The following is a 22,789-nucleotide window of genomic DNA, read 5'->3' as shown; positions in this document are numbered from 1 at the left end:
CCCATGTCCATATGTTTATTTTTGGGTAGTAGATTTAGAGGGCTATCACTATGGGCAGCAACGCTGTAAAAATTGACAAATAAAACTGGTAGTGGCCTGGCTGGGTGTATAATTCCCGGCCTGACTTATTGTCCCAGTCCGGCCCTGCTCACAAGCATGCTAACACTCTAAAATAGCCTCCATGTTTGTCACAAAGTGGATCCTATCAATATGTGACGTTGTTTAATGAGATTTGCATAAAAAAATGGCAGAAGTGTAAAATAAACTGGCAATTAGAGAAAAGTTAATGTACAAAATGTCAAAACAGTGTTGATAAATTCCTCGCATTGTTGCATCGATAAAGAAAATGATTCAATTAAAATGAGTCTTTACACAAGTTTCAGTGTACTTTTTCTGCTTGATAGATTCAAGTGTTTTCTGTAGTGAGCACGTTAATGTATTCATTCACTCATCACTCATTGATTTATTCTCTTTGCAGTTTTTATACCATGGCATGATCCAGGTCAGCTTATAACAGCAGGGCACAGCAGAGCTTGAGATCCAGCACACGATCACTCAAACACACACATCTGGAGTTCAAAGGACTCAGCATTTCTGCAGTTTCACAGTTGATTTGTCTTTTTAAAAAGGGTATTAGACTCAGTCAGGAATTCTACACAAACAGCGGTTAAGACAGGGATTCTGAGTTGTAATGGCAGCAGAGCTCAGAGAACCGAATAAATGAAAATTTGATTGAAAATATTTTCCATCAGAGTGGGATGGAGAAATAGATAGAGTGCCCCTACACACTCGGTGTCTTAGGATATAAAATAATTGAGTTTGAGAAAGCAGAATAGATTATTACTTAGCTAAAAGAAAACCACCATCACTTCTTGGCTTTTTGCCTAAACACAGTGTGGGTAAAAACTACAGCTGGGCTCCAGAGTCCCGGTCCAGAGTTTCAACCTTCTTTCACCTCCACATATTAAGTGTCTGCATCACTAATAAGTCTCTGAACGTGGCGAAGCCCAGCCATCTGTCTGTCTCACAGTCCGAGCAGAGTTTATTCCAGTATCTTGTGGTAGGGGAAGAGGGGCAGGCCTGCGGTGAAAGCAGGGATGTCCATGATGGCAGCTGTACCCGCCATCTTGGGCGAGGCAGGAAGGAAGGTGACCTTCGACACCTCGCCGTACGTAGAGCCACTCACATCATCCTCTTTGCCCTTCTTTCCCTCTTGTTTCTTACCACCACCATCCGAATCGTTCTCTTCAGCACCAAATCCCACCACCTTTAGGAGACAGCGACACATTTAATGTTTTGTGACATTACCCCAAAAATAGAATAAAAATTACATCTCTCTCTCTCCTCATACAAATCAAAGGTTTTGCTTACATGCACGCTGAGCTTGCGGCTAGTTTCCCCTCGATGTTCTTTGAACCAGGACGCCAGCTCCACCCTGGTCATCTGCTTCAGAGCCGCGATCTAAAGACACAGAAACACCAATGGATCAAACACTTGGACTGAATGACAAGTGCCTTTCATTTAAAAAGGTAAAAACGGCAACATTAAATCAACAGTGAATAAAGTGATCGTGGCAGGAGACCTTCATAGTCAGGAGACCTTCATAGTCAGGAGACCTTCATAGTGAGGACTCTTCACCCCCACCTTTCAGTCTCTTTATAAATGAAGATTAGAATAGACACCTTCAAACAAATAATATAAAAAACTATGGAAAACCGCGATAATTTGTATAAAATAATAATGATTCAATCAAAAACATTTGTAAAATTAGTAAAAATTATAGTTACTTTATGTTTACTTAAACAAGATTAGGGACTAAAACAATTATTCCCAACTTTTTATCTTGTCTTTATAGAAAATCTGATTATCCTGCGTTGAGCATCAGTTCTCTGAGCTGTGTGTGCGCGTGTGTGTGTGTGTGTGTGTGTGTGTGTGTGTGTGTGTGTGTGTGTGTGTGTGTGTGTGTGTGTGTGTGTGTGTGTGTGTGTGTGTGTGTGTGTGTTGTTCTCACCTCTCTGTTGAGTCTATCAAAGACAAACTGCTGTGTAACCACCTCGGCCCAGTTCCTGTCCACCTCCTCCCCGAGGTGTGTGTCCTCACACTCCTTCAGCTTCACTAAAGCGGTCACCTGTACAAAACATGCCACAATATTACAGTTTTTAATTACTCATTTGACTTCCACAATTATTTGAACATTTAAAGTAGAACAGTAAGTACAAGTGAGTCTAACATTTTAAAGAAATGTATTACATCACCAAGGTAACTTGTAAATACACTTTTGTCATTTCTCAAACTTTTACTATGATTTTCTCTACCTTTCTGCTTCTGCATGATAAAAAGGAGCAATAAACTCATTAACACACACACACACACACACACACACACACACACACACACACACACACACACCTGCGTTTTAAAGGCCTCCTCAGTCAGCGCATCGAGCAACTCCCCAAATGAAACCAGAAACTCTTCAATCTTTGACTCCACCAGCTCCGTACTGAGAAAAAGAGTTCACGAGAGGTAAGAGATATATATATAATACACTATAGGGTGCGTTTGATTCCTTTAGTCGTTCATCAGATCCACCGCTGCTCTCCTTCCAGGACCAGAGAGATGGATTGTAGCTTGGGTTTGGGCGAACAGTGAGATAAATTATACCTTGGTTTTGGGAAATGCAGTTAAGATAAATCTTATCTTGCTTTCGGACAAATGAAAGGTTACGATTGTGTTGCAGACTCACTTGAACTTTGTGGCTTGTGTTTCCACGGTGACAGAGAAACCCAGAACACCTGAGGTGTTCCTGCAGGTCGGGTAGACATGGTACCTGCAGAGGGAGGCATCAAAGGAGACGGAAACAAATAAAAAGGTGTTGAGAAACACGAAAACGGATCAGAGACGGATCAAAATAACAAACCAGGCAGTTCATTTGAATTATTTTCCAGAAGATAAGTCCCACCTGACTTTCTCTAGCAGGTAGTCGACATTTAAACCATTAGAAGATACCGTTTGAAATGTGGTAAATGTAAATAGCGTTGTCCCAATTTAACTACATCAGCTAAGAACCGCCTTCAACAAGATGAGGTTTGTTTTTCTCTGAACCTATTAATAAATAAATGTCCCTTATAAAGACAAAGACATTCAGCCACAAAATAACTAAAATATCTTCAATTTGCAAAATAAATAAATAGCACTTCAAGAATTGATAAAACCATGAAATGGTTACAAACAAATGTACAAAGTTATGAGAATTACAATTGCTGTACACGTTTTGTACTCTTGCCTTGAACAAAATATGCAAAATTAATGAGTAAGCACAATGTGTTTCACAAAAGACAAAAGACATAAAAAGACAGATATGAAAATATATAATTATTCTTTTAAAAAGACACAAATCAAAGCAAATGTAAACATGAACAAAGTGAACAGTTGAAACTATTGACATGTACTGTATAGTAAAACATTGTAATGATTTCATAAAAGTTATAAATAATATTTAAAACAAACGTATAAATATATAATTACAGTTCTTAAAAAGAGGCAAAGCTTTGTTTAAAACATAACCACCCTCACCCGAGAGTCTCTTTGGTCCTGAGGAAGTCAAAGCAGGGCTCCTCCATGTGCATCTGAAAGAGAACAACAACTCAGAGAAGCTCGGAGGAACGACAGTGAAAAAACACATAGAAAAATAAACTCACCACCAGCAGCTCCATCAGCGTGTGCTCCCTCAGGTGCTTGAGGCCAGACTAGATCAAAAGAATAAATAAACAAGTGTGAGTTAAACAAATGAGAGCATGTTGAAGAGAGTGAAAGATATGAAGGGTCATTGAACGGCAGATGTGTTTGTACCTGGTAGTAAACGGTGATCTCAGAGTTGGCGTCTCCCTTATTGAGAGATTTGACCTTACAGATGTGCTGCTTCATGGGGAGCTCCACCACTCTGAACATCACCGGCACCTCCGCTGGCAGCTTGGAGAACTGCAGCTTACTGACAGGGAAAATAAAAAAGGGCGAACAAAGGGGAGCGAGGAAGAGGGGAAAAGAGAAAGAAAAGGAGGTGAGGTGGAGAGGAAGAAAGAAAGGAGGTCAGACGTTAAAGCATAAGTTTAGAGGGGATTCATAGAGTGAACAACCGAAGCTAATGAAAATGACTGTGTATGGCGGCAAACAAATCCATGTGATTGTATAGTATTGGTGTTTTCATTAGGGAGTGCTTTCAGTGTAATAGCCGCCTTACTCTGTGACATACTGCAGGAACTGCTCCGACTCCTGTGGAGAAAACACAATAAAGGATAATGAGCAGGTGAGAGATAAGAGCGTGAGGTGAAGGAATCAGAAAAAACATGAGAACAATGTCGAGCACACTCAAACAATTGATGCACGTACAGAGATGGACATTAACCAATTTGTTAGCTAATCAGCGTATTGTTGTTGTTAATCAATCTACTTGTGTGTGCCATCCACTCACAGTGCTGTTAAAGTTGCCCTGCACCAGTCCCTCGGCGTACAGCTCCGATTTTAAACTACGGCTGAACTCCATCAGCTCTTCGATGGTGAGACCGGCTGTTAGAGCCTGATACTTCTCCACCATGGACCAGCGAGAGTTTTCTAAGATTAGCAAACGCACATCTCTGAGGAAGACGAGAGGGGGAGGAGTGAGGGAGAGAGAGAGAGAGAGAGGGGAAAAGAGGACACAGGCAGGAGCTTTTTACCATTCAGGTCCGTCACACGATTCACCACTAGAAGGCATCAGAGACTTGAGATTGAGTCCTAAGGTAAACTTGAAATGTCAGTAGACAGAAGGTAAACAACTCACTTGCCGAGCTTCTCCGGTTTAATGAGGATGTTGAAGTAGGCTTTCTTGAGCTGCTCCATGTACATGCTGAAGACATCAGGGGCGGCGGAGAAATCAGCCAGGTGGTCAATGATCAGGTGGAACAGCAGCTGAAGACAGAACAAATGAAGAATCAGCATCTTTATCAAACACCTCTGTGTGCAAGCTGACTAACTGTTGCTGAAAGTGGATTTAGAGTAAAGGAGCAAGAGTAGCTGGAAATACATCTTTGGGAAGAATAGTTCAAGTTTTTGAAAATACATTTATTTGGTTTCTGGACAAGATTTAAAAGAAAGATGAATTTATGTTTGAGAACGGTATCAATCTTCTCATTCAACTTAAAGCAAGAAAGCATAACCCCAAAAAAGGTAAAGCTCTCCTTTAATGTTTTATGGACACCCATAAAGCCAATAAACTACCAAATAATGTCTGTCAGCGTGTAACACATATCAGAGGGAGAATATCCTACATGCACAATTGTATTAATTAAAAGGCAAATGGTGACTATCTTTGTCTGTTAAGATGATCTAAAAGCCACTTTTAGAGACACTTGAATTATGCTTTATAAAAAGATGCATAAAATAGCTAATTTACCCATCTACAATAAGTTATAAACATGCAGCCAACAAGTACACGGCAAGAAAAGTCGTTCATAAGGAGCATATGGCAAAATAAGATTTTTTATTATACATATGGACTAGTAGTCTGGATCTAGTACACAAAGGATATATAATACTATCAAATAGTATATCTATTGCACGATTTAAAACTTAAAAATACAGTACACTGCCAGAAAGACAGTTTCAGTGTCTGGTTGTATTCATTTGATGGTATTTAAATCTGTGTGTGTGTGTGTGTGTGTGTGTGTGTGTGTGTGTGTGTGTGTGTGTGTGTGTGTGTGTGTGTGTGTGTGTGTGTGTGTGTGTGTGTGTGTGGTTTGTCCAGTTGCATTCACTCACAGGCAGTTTGTGGTTGAATCCTTTAACCTTGATGACCAGGCCGTGTTCGCCGGACGACAGTTTATACTCCAGCTGCGCCACCTCAGCCTCATAAGCCAGCTCGGCTAGTTTGTGACCGAGGATGTTCACCAGCAGGTCAAACAACACCACACTGGAGGGAGGGAGGGAGGACAGGGGTGAGGATGGAGAGAAAGAGAGAGAAGCGTCATTGGGTAATTAGGAGGAAGGAGAAATTGAAAAAGATATTGGGAAAGGGAAATATAGCAAGGGAGTGAACGGTAGAGTAGGTGAGAAGGATGAAATGCAGGGGAATCAAGAGGAACGGCAACAACAACATAGAAAAGGAGCGAAGGAAGGAAAGGGAAGGATATAAGCAAGAGTGTAGAAGAAATGCAATGAAGACACGAAAAGAAGGGGATTTAAATAAGGAGCAGAGAAAGAGAGAACAGACGATGGCAGAAAAGAAGAGGTGTTAATTAGTGTTACAGCAAAAAACAAACTACTTTCACGAGGCCATATTTGAGTCTGAACTTACTTCTTGGCAGATTGCTGGATTACAGGAGAGATTAGGTGGAATCTGATGTATGCTGCAGCAGGAAAAGAAGAACAAACGAGTGTCAACACCTCTCTAATGATATCAGAGTCTGTGCGGCAACATCTTGCATGCCGAATGACGCACACACACACACACACATCTCACCTTTAGGGATTTTGAATTTGTCATCCTTCTTGTACCACAGGCAGCCCCTGTCGCTCTCGGCTATCCGGACAGGAAACTCAGTGTCTGGGCGGTCAGGCGGCTTCAGGGTGAAGTCAGTGGCTGTTCAAATGCACATAAACAATAAAACATCATAATCCAGATCGGTGAAGTCTCATAAATAATGTGTGAGTTCAACAATTCAACGTGTCCACTTTGGGATAAACATGCAGCTGGATGTCAAAACTGTAAAACAATGTCCCCACATCAATAAATGATTCAGCAACCCTGGGGCTAATAAGTGAACATGCATAATTTCTCCACATTTGATCAGAATTGGCAATGTGCTGTGGCCTTACAAAATGTAGCAACAGAGCACAATACCAAAATATATCAGCTCTTACCTTTTTGGCCAGGATTTGACCTTGTTTGAGCTGAAATGATGACCCCTAAAATATGACGTGTCTCGACAGACTGGATTTAAATTACATGAGGAACAGCAAGTTCACCATGACAGAATATATTGACCAAATAGAGAGAATGGGAGGGATGAAACCCTCTTTAATGGTCACACATGCAGAGCACACAGAGCGACATAACCCATCCTAGTACGAGGAGATGTTCTTCTAAGTTTGGTGACTATACCTTCTTATTTTTTTCAGATTTGACTCCACTACATTTACATAAAATGTGTCTTTGGCACTGGCAAATAAAACAACACTCACATGCACAGAACATACAATTCACACAAAAAGAAGAAAATGACCTCTTAAAAGTGACTAATGGTTATAATAAAAGTGCTGAGTGCTCTTCCACTCGCTTAGGGTCCATTAAAATAACAGTTGTATTAAAAAAAAAAAATGTAATGTACAATAAAATGAAGTGATGGTGTCGGTGGTAGAATGTCCTAAGAAGGATCCATGAGGCTTTGATAGGGGGCACAAGGTGTGTGTTTGAATATGTGTGTGTGTGTGTGTGTTGGGCGAGCAAAAGCACAAACTGCAGTATCAATTCTTCTTCATGATCATCTAATTGGACACTATTTCAGATATTTACAGCAGTTTTGGGGCACAACAGCCCCCCCCCCCCCCCGCAGTGCAGAGAGTTGATCACCCACCAATGAATTTGTTTTCGACAGGAAGTGTGAGTTCACTGCTGAGCTCCAGGTTTCCGGTCCACCGATCCATCCACTCCTGCTGGACGTCTGTGTGTGCGAAGGGAAAAATAATACAATACACAATATTATATGAAGTTCACATTCATGTTTGGAATCGAGTGACCTTAACATTTGATTCCAACTCGTATTGGTTTTTATTTATTTATTGAAGTGCTGTCCCAACACTATTGTTCGCCAGCTAAAAGACAGAGATAAATGTTGGCATTTCTGCTGCCGGCTGGCCTGAATATCACCACACAAGGGGAAAAAGACAATGTATTCACTGAATGCCTACGTTGTGGGAAGGAGCTGTTACACCGACAGTAGACACACACACACACACACACACACAGAAACACACCCTCCACGCTGTATTGAGTGCCAAACCACTTCTCCCGGAGGGGACAATGGCCCTCATGTTCTGGGGACAGCAGCATCAGGTTGGCTTTCTCAGGGTTGAGGAGGGACAACGCTGCACTGATCACCTGCACACACACACAAACACACACAGGTAAAGTTAACTTTCCAGGAAAAAGTTGAATTTTTATTTATTTATTTGTTTTCAAATGACATGTTTATGTGAAAACAATTTTAGCCGTCAATCACCATAAGAAGCACCAAAAACTTAAGAAGTTACTGTCTTCTCAGAAAAATATGCAAATTAACTTCTGACAGTGACGTTTGATGCAAAGTAAAATTCACCGATAAAAGACCGACAACTCTAGAAAATATTTTTCCGCTTACAAAGAATTTTAGCTCAGAAATCATTAACATATCAAAAAGAAAACATACAATTATTTCTATTTGAGTGAAGCGTTTCATAAATCTATTCTAAAGTGAGAATAAAACCCTGAAATGATTCACTCGCTGAACTACTTACTGTCGGGTCGTACTCGAACATCAACTGATCTCCGGTCAGGAAGTCTTCTTTAGGGAACACCTGCAAGTTCTCACAGATGTCCTCGACGTACTCTATAGGGTCATTCTGACAAAGAGGAGATCATTGTCACTGGTAAAGAAAAACCCTTCACTAAATAGCTGTTAGTCCCACCGTCTTCAAATACAGCAGCACGTGGTGTTTGGATTCTTACCTGCTCCTGGTAGTGAAACTCGTTGGCTTCAATCTTCTGAATCTCCTCATATATTCTGAACGCATGAACAAACAGACTGAAATATTACCTTCACGCCTCCCAGACAGGAGCTCAGACGTTACCACATCAATACTGCATAAAGCAACATAATAATAATAAAGCTAAATATTATTTAAAAGAGCAAACAAACCAAACCTGTCTGGTATAATGCGGTATTATCTACCTCCTTTCAAAAAGCCAGAATATAAATGTTTATTTTGAGTAAAAGCTCAGAGTGTGTGTGTGTGTGTGTGTGTGTGTGTGTGTGTGTGTGTGTGTGTGTGTAAATGCCTTTGCTGTGGTCCGAGTGTCTGCAGCATCTTCAGGTACTGGAACACCAGGTGAGTCACCTGTTACACAGAAATAAGAATATCGTTTAGTTTAAATTAATTATTTTGTTTGTAAAAATGACTAAAATTCCTCTTTTTCACCATGATAATGGAGCTTAAGTGAAACGTATTGTTGCATTTTGAAAAACCACAAAGATAACACTGATAGTTGCCAAACTTGTAGTAAGACTTTTTGATTACAGTCATTAGAATAAGCTGGGACAATTACACTGAACAAGGTGTCCACATATAATACTAAATAGGAAGTAATGTGTCTATTTGCCCCCTTTTAGAGATTCAAACATGTAAATGAGAATGCCACCTCTACCTTTGTGAATAAAGAGTCATTATTATTAACTGTGAACAACAGTTCCCTGTTTGTCAGCAGAGAATAGAGGAAGAGACGCATGTCAAAATAATTGCTATGGATGAGTGGATGTCACCGAGTAAAGACAACTGTAATTATAGAGACATGTGAGTGGTATCAATCTTTTCATACAACCCCTGGCAATTAAGTGAATCAGGGCTATTTCTTTAAAGTGCTTTAGAAAAAGAGTAAACAGCATCCTCAAGGCTGAAGCCGCGTGTATTCAGCAGTCATCAATGCGAGTGTGTTTATTTTATTTTTTATCAGACAACCTAGCTCCTATTGGATGAGAGGTATGACATGCATTGTCATAGCAACTGATAACACATATGGCTCCCCTTAGAATACTTGTTGTATAAATGAAAAACAGAACAACCAGCTGGGTCCATTCGTACATGCAACTTATACTGAGACCAGTGTCTGTTGAACTGATGAAGAACTGATGAAGAACTGATTCACTTTGATCTGACCATAATATGGTTTGGATCATGCAATACCAGAATCGTCCTGCAACGGGAACATTTACGTTTTTTCACAATGGAAGTATAGTGCAGATAAAGTCAAGAGAATAGACCTGCATACTAAGAAATAACAAAGTAGGCCTATTTTAGTAGTAGTAGCAGCAGTATGTATTTATATGTTTTAAAGTGTCCATATACAAATATAGAAGTAGCTGGTACCGTTAAAGCTTAAATTGCTTGAGGGTATATTGCACAACGTTTTATATTCACAGGCAGTATTATTGCACAGTCTGTGTGTGTGGTGGTCTACGAGGGGCCGTGGTGGGGATATTGGCTGAAGATTCATGTGTAAACTGTTAGCTGTTCAGTGTCAAAGTGTTTCCATGTCTCCAAAGGAAGAACAAAGAATAAAAAAGCGATTTTTCTTTACCTCGTAGTAGTTTTGGAAACCTTCATCAGTGAGAGTGATGGAGATGGAGAAGATGGAGTAGGTGGTGTTTTGGTCGAAGCCTGTTTCACTGTTTCCTCCATATAAATCCAGAGCCCAGCACCTACAGACACACAGCATTTAATTACAGAAACACGTGTTTACTGCCAGTAAATAAGTTATTGACTACCATAAACTGGAAAGAGAATGCACATTAGGAGTTGAAATATGTGCAGGAGGACAATAAGTAGAAAGTATGGCACTTGATGTTTCTAGGTGGCAGACAATTTAACAAACACTTTTGTGGTCCCACTGAGGCACTCAGCGTGGCTTTACGAATCCCAGAATGAAGAACGCACACATCATTCGTTTATGGGTTTGTGTTATTTAAAAAAAGGATGAGAAACAACGTGCAGGGGTTTGAGATGTTTTAGAGCTGGGTTGTTCGTCACATTGTGTCTGCTTCCATCGGCATAAAGACATGTTGTAGTGGTTTGATGGTGCACTTTAACAGCTGCACTGCATTACCAAACAAGCAGAAATGATGTTTTCTGCAATGGATCAAACCAAGCCAGTTCTGATCTCTGAAAGTTTCACACTGACTGCACTGAAATGAACTTAAACCAGTGCTGTATAGTAAACATTTATATAATATAAATTCACCCCATCCTGCGAAACACTGGTATTGGCCTTCAATCTTATGGCAGTATGAAGAAAGTCATATGTACAAATCTTTTCAGCAAATATGTCTTTATCTTTATTGTGACAGTATTTTAGGGTTGTTCATTGATGCTTTCACGAGATTTAAACAATGAGATTTCTAAAAATAATCATCAGTAATGTTGATTTAATGACCAAGCGGGTAGAGTAATTATATAGCAAATTATTCTGAAAATGTGATCACTTTACTGTAACGCAACCTTCAAAACCAGGTAAAGACAACATTTATGGTATTACACTATACAAAATCTCACACTGCATCTACTCTCACATCATGAATACAATATAATAATCATATACTACTACATTTAGGCATCTGTTCAGTAGTGCAGCAAATAGTGTGTGTAATGGACATATACTGCACAAGGGCAGACCTTTCCCCAAAACGTTACTGCAGGGTACAACAATGGCCCAGTTTCAGTCCAGCCTCTCTGCCCTCGGCTTTCTGATTATCTGAACTCAATAAAACCGGAGTTTGCCGTGCCTGGGAATTCACAGCGAGCACACACACGGTAAATAGGAATATTCCATCAAACTCTCCAAGTGGTGCCGATGGTGAAGGCAGCGTTGGGTGAGATCGTGGTGTTGTGGGACTACAGAGGGGTTTGTCGCATCACTTTCCCACTTAGCAGTAAGAGGCTGAAATGCTCTCGTACATCCACATCCAGAGAGGAGGATGTATGAATCACATTGTGGAGTGGGCTGGCAGAGTGTATACTTTGAAGATTGGACTCGAGCACTCAGAGCTCAGAAAAGCCAGTGTCATGTATACCCGGCAAATTGAAGACCTTTTAATTGGGTTTTTGGAGTGCCCTCAAATCAGCAAAACAAACAGACAGAGGCAATAACACTCACTTCTTCCTGAGCACTGAGAGGATGCTTCCTGTGCCTTCATGGCCAATCAGCCAAGAGATGTAGTGGAGAGGCTTCACTCTGAAAAGACGGGGGAAGAACAACATGAAAAGGAGAAACAAAACACATTGATGAACTCCTTTTACAAACAGAGCAGAGTATGGCCGGTCTAATTCTGATTATACAGTATGAAGAGGCTGCACTCTGAAAGGAAAGAGAAACAAACCGTTGATACAATGTATTACAAGTAAGGTTTGTTTCATTCATGTCCATGCACCGTATATTATAAATGTACAGTATGTGGCTCACCTGTAGTATTTCTCCTGAGGGGGGAGCGCCCAGGTGATATTCAAAGCATGGACTTTCCTGACTGGGACGACTGCAAACAACCAGATAAACAGCATGATTTAAGGATAACTTAACTTCTGCTTGCTATATATTACTGCTCGCTCGGTGGTATTTCCTCAACATTATAGCCTTGTAAACAAGTAAAACAAAATCTGCAGTATTTAATTAGTTTGCAAGTGTTCACACATTCAACCAAAGCAATTATAATTTCCAGATTGCTCCATTAAAAAAGGGTTTCCAGAGGTCAAATTCCTTCTTTTTAAAAAGCATTGTCTATATTAATTTTCCACATAGATAGGCAGACAACAAAAACAAACATGACAGCACGGCTAGAGGTCAAATTCTCAATTATTTGAAAGAAAAAAGGCACAAGAACCGAGACAAGTCTGAAAAAATACGAATAGATAGAAAACAGGATTGCTCAGTACCTCTGTAGAGCTTGTTGAAGGCTGCTGTGTCGAAAGGATCAGGCATGTCAGAGAAATCTGGCTTGGACAAAGCACTGTAAACACAAAAGCAGAATTATAGGAAGCAGCAACAGTAAATTACACAATTACACCAATATGTCACTTAATATGTCTTAACGCACCATAGTGCTTTTTCATGACACTAAAAATCGAATTTCTTGTATTTTTTTAAAACCAGCAGAGAGCTCTTTGGTAATTACACCAATTATTTTTATAGATAAGAGCTAGAGATAATTTAAAACGTTTAGTTAAAAACTGTTCGCAATTATCACTTACATAAAAAGCACCTTGCTTCTGCTCCTGAGTGTTAACTTCTCATCTGTTTTGAGCGTGATAAATTGCTTTCATTTAAAAGAGTTATTGCTTAAATATATAGCATAGATAAGAGAAATGTTATCAACCCAAACAGGTGAAACGGTTTCGCAGCACCGTGATATGCATGGGAATTCTCTGGAAAAGATAACCTGCCACAGACAGTGACTCAGAAAGCGCACAGAAGTGGATTTCTCTGAGAAAAACGAAATTATTAAACTCTAGGGAGAAATGATACCCTTCAGGTGTATGATGCTGGGGGGGGGAAAGAGCTGGGAGAGAGACGGAGAAGGGCTTGACATTTGAATTTGAGCTAAGTCTCAAAGGAGTTCCAGACTCAATCTACATCACAGCAGCCGCTCATCATCACGCTGACTGAGAGCCTCTTCTCCTATACTCACTTGTTCGGCACCTTGCTGAAGATCTCTCTCACCCACTTCTCCAGAGTGTCCAGCGTCTCTAAAGGACAGAGCCGGTGAAGGAGCATTAATTAGAGTTCAAGTGCATCTCAATAATTCTGACTGAAATGCAGAGCTCAATGCAGTGTGTTTGTTTCAAAGCATTGACTTCATTTACGAAGGCACAATTCATTATTAGTTTTCCAACTATTATCTGTTGTGGTCAACGGAGTGATGAAAGGCCACCACTTTCTGTGTTATAAACTTTAATGTACTTGATAATACACTTTTTTAGTGGTGTTTTTTACATACCTAATGAAGAAAGTAGTAAGATATAATTAAAACCCATTAAACTGCCATTTTGATTTACATATATTTAAAAACCACTCATTTAATTTGGAAGAAAAAGCAGTCTTTTATTGACATACATTAGGATAGTATCCTAATGTATGTCAAGGATACTATTTATAGTATGCATTTTCTTACGCAATAACCATTCAATGCATTACAAAACATCATGTAATCCAACATATTTAAAAAATATATAGCTGTTTAATTGTAACTGGCACAGTCCCTCCATCCTGCGTGGGACTCAAATTACACACCAAGGGATTAATAGGAGGATGCATGCATGTGTTTCTGATTGATAAAAGCCTCCTTGTTTACTGAGCACTCTCCTACAGCAGGGCTATCGATACTAACAGTATCAGCAGCCGTATCAATATGTCGTTTGGATCTGTCTCATGCAAGATTATGTTTTGAACAAATGATCTCTGCTCTTTGTGCAAACACTCTTTGCTCCAGAAAAACCCTCCCGCCCTGCGCACAGCATGAGTTCAGATCGTGATCGAAAGCTCACAGCATGATGGAAAAAGGCCAATTATTGACTTTATTCTTTAATAAAACAATGCGACGCAATGAGTCTTTTCAGCCCTGTAAATGGATACAGCAGCTGCTCTTGCATTGCTCAAGGAGTTTTTCTGCCTAGTTCATTCGATACAAGGGCTGAACCCTTAAAGGAATAATAACTTAAAGCTGCTAAAAATCACTATTTCTAAATCAACAATGGAACAAATGACTGGGTTATGTGAAAGTAATTTCTCACACAGAGAATAATGCAGTTCCCCTCAGCACTAGAGAGTGTGTTAGCGTCTTCTAGCTCCTTGTTTTTGCGTTGCGGCTGGCACCTTCACCGTTTGGCTGCAGACTCACTGTTCTAATCAGGACTTTCTCCAGCCGTGGCTGTGCCAGAATAAAAGAAACACACGTTGTACAGTACCTGCCTAGCATCGAACGGCAGAAAGACAAAGTTAGCGCCCCGCTGGTGAATTTAATGGAGCAATTAGCAGCTAAAGAGGAAGATAGTTGCCTCAGGAGCAAGTGGCGACCAAAATAGAGTGGGATTTGTCCACTTAATTTGAAAAAAAGCAGTGTTTGCTGTATCCACTTCACAAAAGATAATATCTGTTGTTTACAGCTAAGTGCAATGCCTGAGAGTAACCCAAGTCAGTAAATAAATGCTGTATAAGGTGGCAGTTCCTTTCAAATGTAGCTGATTGTAGTTAAACCTTGTGTCAAGTTGTAATTTGATCAGTTGTCATTCTTCCTTATTACCAACAAATAAAATGGTGGTGGTCTAATTACAATAACACCTTTATATCATTTGAGATTTGTGAGCTGAAGACGGATTTTAAATAGCACAGAAAGTCCCAATCGGAATACACAAGAAGGCAAATAAATCATCTGTTTTGTGAGGAGGAATTTTTCTCGGCACAAATGTCAACACTAGCCATCGCTTTAGTTGCCTGCAGTAGTTAATTAGCCGTGTGATATTTTCTGTGAAGGCTGAAGACACGTGTTAGATGTTCTGTCTCCGACTATGTTTGAGAAATATCGCAATTTGAGTTCATTCAGGAATGATTAACCACGGTCGGCTGAACATGGATGAATCCTCATTAGAGCTGCGAGTAATTATTGTTTTAAAAATTGTCCATTAATCTACAGATTGCTTTTTCAATTAACTCATTACTTGTATGGAATTATTTAAAAAAAACAATTTCAATTTCTGTCAGTCTTCTAATAAGGCTTCTTCTACACGTATAATACATGTAATGGATTTTCCTGACCTTTTGACTGCACAGCCAGAGTCATGTAGTGGGCAGAGTAGTGTTTCTTCCAGAAGGCACGCAGCCGCTTATAGACATTGATCTTCTTCTCCTTTGGCTCCTGCTTCAGCGTCTGGGCATTCCCTGGTGTTGTCAAAAGTAAGCAATCAATTCAACGTTAAAACACTGTATAAAAAAACAGTTTACAAATGCTGGGATATCAGCAAGAAAAGGGAACTTGGCGTCAGTCTTAGAACTCCTGTTTGTTATTGCTGAACATACCCCAAGGAGGCCCTGTGTGTATTGTGTGTCCCAGTAGTTGTGTTTACCAACTCACCCCAGCAGAATTTGCCCATAGGGTGTCCAGGTTTGGCCAAACTGCCGAACAGCATCTCCTTCCTGTGGGAGTCTGACGGCTTAGCCAGCTGGTACTCTGACAGGGTGAGGGAGAGAAGCAGAAAATGTTGAGACGACAGAGAAAGACGGTGATGTGCGTGAAGAGCTGCGAGAGGAGAACTCAGCTATACAGAGGATGAAAAGATGTACTCCAAATACAAAAGGTGAACATTTCAGACACCAGGTCTCACCGCTGTCCACGGCCTCCACCTCCCTGTCGATGGCGTCTCGGATCATCAGAGGGCAGATGAAGAATTGAGCCCACCTAAGAAGGGGAAAGCACAGAGAGGATATAATCAGAGGCCTCATGCAGGCCAGAGATAAAGGACACAGGTCAGACTGAGGCAATCAGATGCCGACAGATAAAGACAACACCAGGATGCTGTGCGGCTGATTGAGCCTGTATTGTTTGTCACATCAGGAGTCCGTGTTACACCATATCCTACGATTCATCAGACATGTTTTCAGCAGATTATTGGGCGGGATCAGCCTCCTGAACAACAACAAAATGCCTGCGTGTGATGTTTGTAAAGTTCCAAGTAAAGTCGTCCCTTCTAAAGTCGTCCGATGCCTTCCATTTCGTTTCGTAAGAGGATAACCAAATCGAACAACGCTTCAATACAATCGGCCATTGTTGTTGTTGTCGATGTGAGGGATTTCCGCGCGGTTTGGATTTTATGAAGCAGGCACGTAAACGGCGACGTCATGACGCAGCAGCGGCAGCTCTGGGCAGTGTGAACAGAGCGGGAGCAGAAAAGGGAAACCGGAGCTGAACCAGAAAAGCTCCCGCTCGGAGCTAGAAAGGGAAAAGCGCTGGTGTGAAAGCCGCATTAGTGACATCATTATGTAATACTCAGACTTCTATTGTCTAGCGCTTCAACAAATTGTACATAATAAGGATAAGGGACATCTCTAAGCTTCCAATCACAACAGAGCCGACCAGCTAACCAATCAGAGCAGACTGGGCTCTGGTTTCAGACAGAGGGTGAAAAGAGGTGCTGCAGCACAGGCAGTGAGAGAAAAATAAAGAGCCTTTTGAACATTAAAGCATGGAGACACGTCACAGTAGGATGGAATAATGATAAGCAGGTCTTTCATTGTCCAAAAGACTTAAAAACTGGTAAGTGTGTTTTCTCTGCAAGTACAACTTTACCAGGAAGGGTTTCGTCATGAAGTTTGAGAAAGCCATCTCTTTTTGCAATAACAGTTTTAACATGTTCTTTGGAGTTTACTTTCTCCCCTGTTTGAGTCTCCTGTGTATTTGGTTGATCTGAAAATCATCGGACGGTTCTCCAGGAGTCCACTTCTGAATATCAACTGCGCGGAAGATAATAAAAACTCTAAACCTCCCTCACCTGTCAAGAGCCTCTTTGAAGCTTTTCCTCTGGACGTCAAACTGGAAGATGGTCCTCTCGCAGTCGGTGGAGGCGTTGTCGCTCCCACCGTGCTTCTTCAGGAAAGCATCAAAGCCGTTCTCGGAGGGGTACTTCTCACTGCCCATGAACACCACTTGGACACAACGAAAAAAACAGTAGGGGGGAGGGAAGATAACAGTTGTAAATAAAACAAAGAAATCCACCAAAGCTCCTCCGTGATGTGCCTCACATTTGTGGTTTTCTTATTTATGCGGAAGGCTGGCCAAACAAACTGTGTTGCATTATATATCCCACGGTGAATTTGATTTCCCATTTGGTGACAGTTATGATGACAGTCCATTAAAGAATGACCACTGCTTTATTAAATAATACATTTAGGATGAATAGTCAACAAATACATCAGAAGAGGAGACAGATACAGCAGTTTCTCCACTGTCAGTAGACTGGAATGCAACCCAAAGGATATTTTGCATTTCAAAGGAAAAACTCCTCCCCTAACCTAATTTAGGTTGTGTGGTGAAGGGTTTGCTGGGAAATGTGAGAAATTATTAACTGAAGTAGAAGCAGACAAATCAGGTTAAGGAAAAGAGGGTAAACTGAATAATTTAAAATAACAAAACAACTCCTGGAATGCATTAAATATGGTCGCTTTCCCTGATGTTTCCTTTTTCCGCCCACGTCAAAAAGGAGTTTTTTTCTTGTCCATATCAAAAGCGGTTTAGATGTTACATTATATGAGGCACATTTTGATTTGTGATTTTGAGATATTAAAAAGAAGACAAAGGACTTCACTTGAAATGTGATGCAAAACATTAATCAGAATTTCCTTTTTTAAACCGTCTTTGGTTGATTACTTACTGTGTTCCAGAAAGTGAGCGAGGCCAGGGAGGTCGTTTGGGTCGCTGAAGCTTCCCACTCCAACACACAGAGCTGCTGCAGACTGACACACACAGGATATAGAGTCATGTTTGAGTCTGGCACTGAACTCAAAGCCTGGTGATTATAGAGCCTGATATATATATAGCTTATTTCTCTGTACCCTTTGTTGTGAATTAAAAACAGTCAAAAAGACATGGATGAGCCAAACCCTAGCACTGTGTGGGATGTTTAGGATGATTAAGAATATCTTTATGATACAATTTTCGGGTGAATTGTGTCTGAACTGCATGTTGTGCTGTATACGGTGAGTGTTCTGTGTGAACTATTCATATCTTAATGCACTGTAACTTTTTATTCATGTACTTTTTATTCATGTATTTTTTCTTTTAATATTTATTTTATTATCTTTTACTTTTTTTAAATGCCTTTGTCTGAATGTCTTTCATTTTTGTAAAGCACCTTGAATTGCCTTGTGTTGAAAGGTGCTATATAAATAAACTTGCCTTGCCTTGATGCTTTGGTTGATATGACCCAAGTCCATTTAATGTAAATTGAATGGACAATAAAATTATCTGAATAAGAATCCTTCTTATTCGCTGCTTTTAATTGAACTATTCATATGCACTGCACTGTAACTTTTATCCATGTATTTTTCTTTTAATGACTGATTTTAAATGCCATTTTCTTAATATCTTTCATTTTTTGTAAAGCACTTTGAATTGCCTTGTGTTGAAAAGTGCTATATAAATAAACTTGCCTTGCCTTCTTCTAAACCTTAACAAGAGGCACTGTGGTTGACTTTGAATCATTTCCTTGTACACTTTGCCTTGCATAGCAGCTACATTTTCGCAAGATCATTCAACAATTAATCTCATCAGGTTTTAAGTAAGGGGTTCATGTCAGCGTCCTGTGAGGAGCTGCGCTTTGATGTGACGACACGGAAAGTCGACTGTTTAAAACATCAATGCTGGCTCCTAAAGAGGTCTGCATATATGTTGCAACAGCATCAGTTATATTATAACTAGTGAGCATATATTTGTTGAAAGAAGAGCAAAGAACGACAGAAAAGCCTTTACTCTATGAGCGAGATGTTTTCACTCTACAAGCTGATGGACAGATGGTTCATTTGATCACCTGCCAAGTTGTTTTTGAAAGTGCTTGACCTTTTTAAAACAGTTTCCAATGACGGCTTCTCAGATGGTTCGGTGTAGCGAACCATCTGGCGCACCAGGTTAACATACACCCTTATGCTGCTGTGAATATTCACACCAAATTTGTGTCTAAAAATAGTCTCTAATAAATGCACTATGTAAGCTACTTTTATTAATGTTGGTTACAAAAGAAACTGCCCAGGCTTTTCAAAGGACTATTGGCCTTGTTTCATTATGAAACTTTATACTCGTGACTGGTTTTTAAAGATTTACAAGAACGATTGGGAATACAGCTGAGGGTTACAGACGGGGCAGGAAATTAGTATTGACATAAAACAAAAAAATGAATTGTTTTGTTCTTTTTCATGTCCTTTTTCCACAATGAGAAAAACATATCCTTTAAGAAGCTGAAGCCCTGTATGCATGGGTGTTTTAGGCACAGTAGTGAAAGGATATCAACAGAACCGACAAAAAGAGTTTTACATTAAACACTTCATACCTGCTTCTCTGAACTTCTTTTCTTCTTCTTCCCCTCATCGCCATCCTCTTCTCCATCACTGCCCCCCTCCTCGTCATCCTCCTCAAACTCTTCCTCCATTTCATCTCCAGATTCATCGTCCTCCTCCTCTTCTTCTTCGTCGTCCTCATCCGAGTCGTCGCCTTCGGACGGTACTTGGTTGCTGTAGTCTGAGATGAGCAAAGCTCGCAGGCCGTTGTCTAGCACAATATATCTGTAGGGAGAAAGTTCAAAGCATACAGAGCAATACAAAAGTGTTTATTTCACGAGTGTTACAGCATTTATTGTTTTGACTTATTCTGAAGAGTCTGTTCAATCAGATGGCTTTTTGCAGACTGAATCTCATATCCTTTAGGACACTCTTCTACTATGATTTTCCACAGTACATTTCTCTGAATGGCCCACAGAGGCCTGAGGCACTGGCATGTGCTCATAGCATGAAATCATCCCATCAAACTACAATAATACTGTACGGATCTAGCTGGATAAGAGGTGAGACATCATTTTTAGATCTGGGTTAGTGGATCTGGGTCATTTTATTTTACATTAATAAAATGAGAACATTTCAGCCTGGCATGTGTATCATTGCATGTTAATCATATTACTAACAGTGACCGAGGATAAAGTACAGAATCGAGGAGATAATCATTTAGCAGCGTTAAAGTCAAATGAATAATACTCAGGAGGATAGCCACATGTAGTATGATTTGAAGTTGCTTTACCTGTACTGCTTGGGGTCACTGGGGGACTTGATGATCTCGCTGTCTCCAACATTGTCCTCTCCTCCTCCTCCGTCCCCTGCAGCCTGGCACTCCTCCCGGGACACCTGCTTTGCATCTTCTGCGGTGGCTCCACTTTGGACCGAGCCTGGGGTGATTCTGGATTTCTTTGTTTGCGGCATCTTCAGCACAGAAGATGAGAATTTGGCACTGCGGGCTGACAGCAATGCGCGACCATAAACAACAGGACAGGTCGCCTTCACCGGTAATTTTCTCCTCAGCACGGACACACACCGTGTCAGCCTGAACAGAGCTATGATGAAAAGCCTCCCCGACGGATGAGTATCGTCAAGATGAAAGCTCAGAAACCAATGGGACCGAAATAACACAGATTAACCAGGACCCCCTCTGTGGAAGAGGCCTAAAGGTTTGTTCACTCACACAGCAGCCAGCGCCCACAATACAGCTATTCACACAGGCTGTCTGGTGGTTTCGCCCTATTCAGCTTATTGTCAGCTAAAAAAAACAGCCAGGCAGACCAGCCCAACCTAATGCTGAACCTCTAATATGCACAGCAAGACTCGACACAGCAAAACAAAACCAACACGAAGGATAGTAAAAACTGCCACGAAGTATCCTATACATACAGAGAAAGAGTAATGCTTGCTACAGACAGTACAGGTTAACCAAACAACTTAGTGCAAACAAACTCGTACACATATTCTTTAAAATAGCCTTTAACACATTATGTTAACAGTCTGTTTCAAGGCAAGCCGAACTGAAACTTTAATAACTACTTCATGAAGCCGGTGAGGCAACAATGTATCCATACCTTCGCTCCTGTTTACAGCATAAGGGCCTCTGTATATGTGAATACTAGTGTCTCCTCAACAAGGCACGCTCTGATTGGCTGAGAGAATTCAGAGCTTCAGTAAGCTTCTCTCCGATTGGTTCTAAGCTCAATGGGGCGCGGTTTCGGTGCTAACACGTGCGCGCAAGCCAGTCAGGAGTGGTTAATTTGTGATAGCTGCAGAGAAACAGACAAATAGCGGCAGCGACAAGTAGCCACCTTGATGTTACCAGCAGCTGCCAGCCATCTGTTTATGATTATGACTGCTAGATTGAGAATGTTTAACCGACCACTTGTCATAGCCGGTAAATGTAATTTCCCTCCTCATCTCCTTAGCCAATATCGGAGGTCAGAAGTGGATTGGATGTGAATTGTCTTGTCAGCTAGCCACATGGCAGCCACAGCTACTGAATGGATTGTACCCCCCACCTCTCCGCGTGCACCTGTATGAGGCAAAACGCTGGGATAATTGGTTTAGGGTCCGCTAGGTGGCATACATATGCCACGAGGGATGTTAGGCACATTTTACCACTTATATTTTGAGAATTGTAAATGCTTCCAGGTATTTTTTTAAATGGCTAACAATCTGCATTTCTTCCACAGAATTTGGTATTTGAAATGTAAAAATGCCCTTACTCAAAGTGGTCCCCTGAGACATCAAAGTAAGACAGGTGTTGAAAAATGGTTGGTAAATCATAGTAAAATGGTTGAAATCTTATCATGAATAAGCCACATTGACATTTGTCCAGTGCCCTTCCTCAGCTCTGCAGCGTGTTGGCATTTCACCCCTCTGCTGTGCCAATATGTCCTCCCCCTCACTCACCAACTCTCTCTGTCTGAAGCCAATCTGATTTTCCCCTGGGCTTCTGTCGGCAGAAAGAGGTGATAAACACCGCAGCCATGACAACCGGCTAGCCAGACACCCGCCTGAGTTCCCGTATCCTAATGGCTTTAACTTGGCATCCTCCCCTCCTTTAATTCATCAAGCCCAGGCTTCACCTGCTTTTAAGGCTCTCGGGATGAATGAAGGCGGCATGCCACTACAGTTGGAGTTTTGAGCGCATTCTGTATAAGCTAATGGTAGATCTATCAACATGCAAGATGAGACACTGTTATCACTAAAACCTCCACACTGCTTAAAATAGAGCTTGATTAGTCACTGAATAAATATTCCCTCAGTCTGATTCAAATTAACAGAAATGTTAGCATATTGATTCCTAGACTGCTCTAGAGGAGTCAGACAGAAAATGAAAGTACTGGGCTGATTCTCACAAATATATCCTATTGATCACTAATGGAGCCCTTGTGAGAACACTTTGAATGATGTTTTCAGAGCAAA

At 40.8% G+C, this 22,789-nt stretch overlaps 1 protein-coding gene across 2 annotated transcripts; it reads right to left on the bottom strand.

Moving 5' to 3' along the window:
• Positions 1-207: 207 nt before the first annotated feature.
• On the bottom strand, positions 208-21,561 carry nrd1a (nardilysin a (N-arginine dibasic convertase)). 2 transcript variants are annotated; one of them, XM_034207354.1, is made up of 32 exons: positions 21,433-21,561; positions 20,604-20,782; positions 19,864-20,095; positions 18,193-18,274; positions 17,314-17,467; positions 16,150-16,223; positions 15,900-15,995; positions 15,584-15,706; positions 13,461-13,518; positions 12,709-12,782; positions 12,242-12,311; positions 11,936-12,013; positions 10,364-10,484; positions 9,068-9,126; positions 8,738-8,792; positions 8,527-8,631; positions 8,008-8,131; positions 7,608-7,694; positions 6,494-6,613; positions 6,329-6,380; positions 5,794-5,944; positions 4,817-4,944; positions 4,469-4,631; positions 4,238-4,269; positions 3,850-3,988; positions 3,699-3,746; positions 3,574-3,626; positions 2,744-2,827; positions 2,410-2,500; positions 2,012-2,128; positions 1,372-1,461; positions 208-1,267 (listed from the first exon to the last, which is right to left on the bottom strand). In XM_034207354.1, exons 2-32 carry the CDS (start codon positions 20,780-20,782, stop codon positions 1,043-1,045), a joined length of 3,264 nt encoding a protein of 1,087 aa, XP_034063245.1. In that variant the 5' UTR covers positions 21,433-21,561; the 3' UTR covers positions 208-1,042. The 2 variants fall into 2 exon arrangements, with proteins under 2 accessions (XP_034063245.1, XP_034063244.1); XM_034207353.1 differs by having other exon boundaries at positions 20,604-20,817; positions 21,433-21,522.
• Between the last annotated feature and the right edge of the window lie 1,228 nt (positions 21,562-22,789).

Source organism: Gymnodraco acuticeps, unplaced genomic scaffold, assembly GCF_902827175.1.
Source record: "Gymnodraco acuticeps unplaced genomic scaffold, fGymAcu1.1, whole genome shotgun sequence".
NCBI lineage: Eukaryota > Metazoa > Chordata > Actinopteri > Perciformes > Bathydraconidae > Gymnodraco > Gymnodraco acuticeps.
The sequence above is the reverse complement of the archived record's forward strand: the minus strand, read 5'-3'. Positions and strand labels throughout refer to the sequence as shown.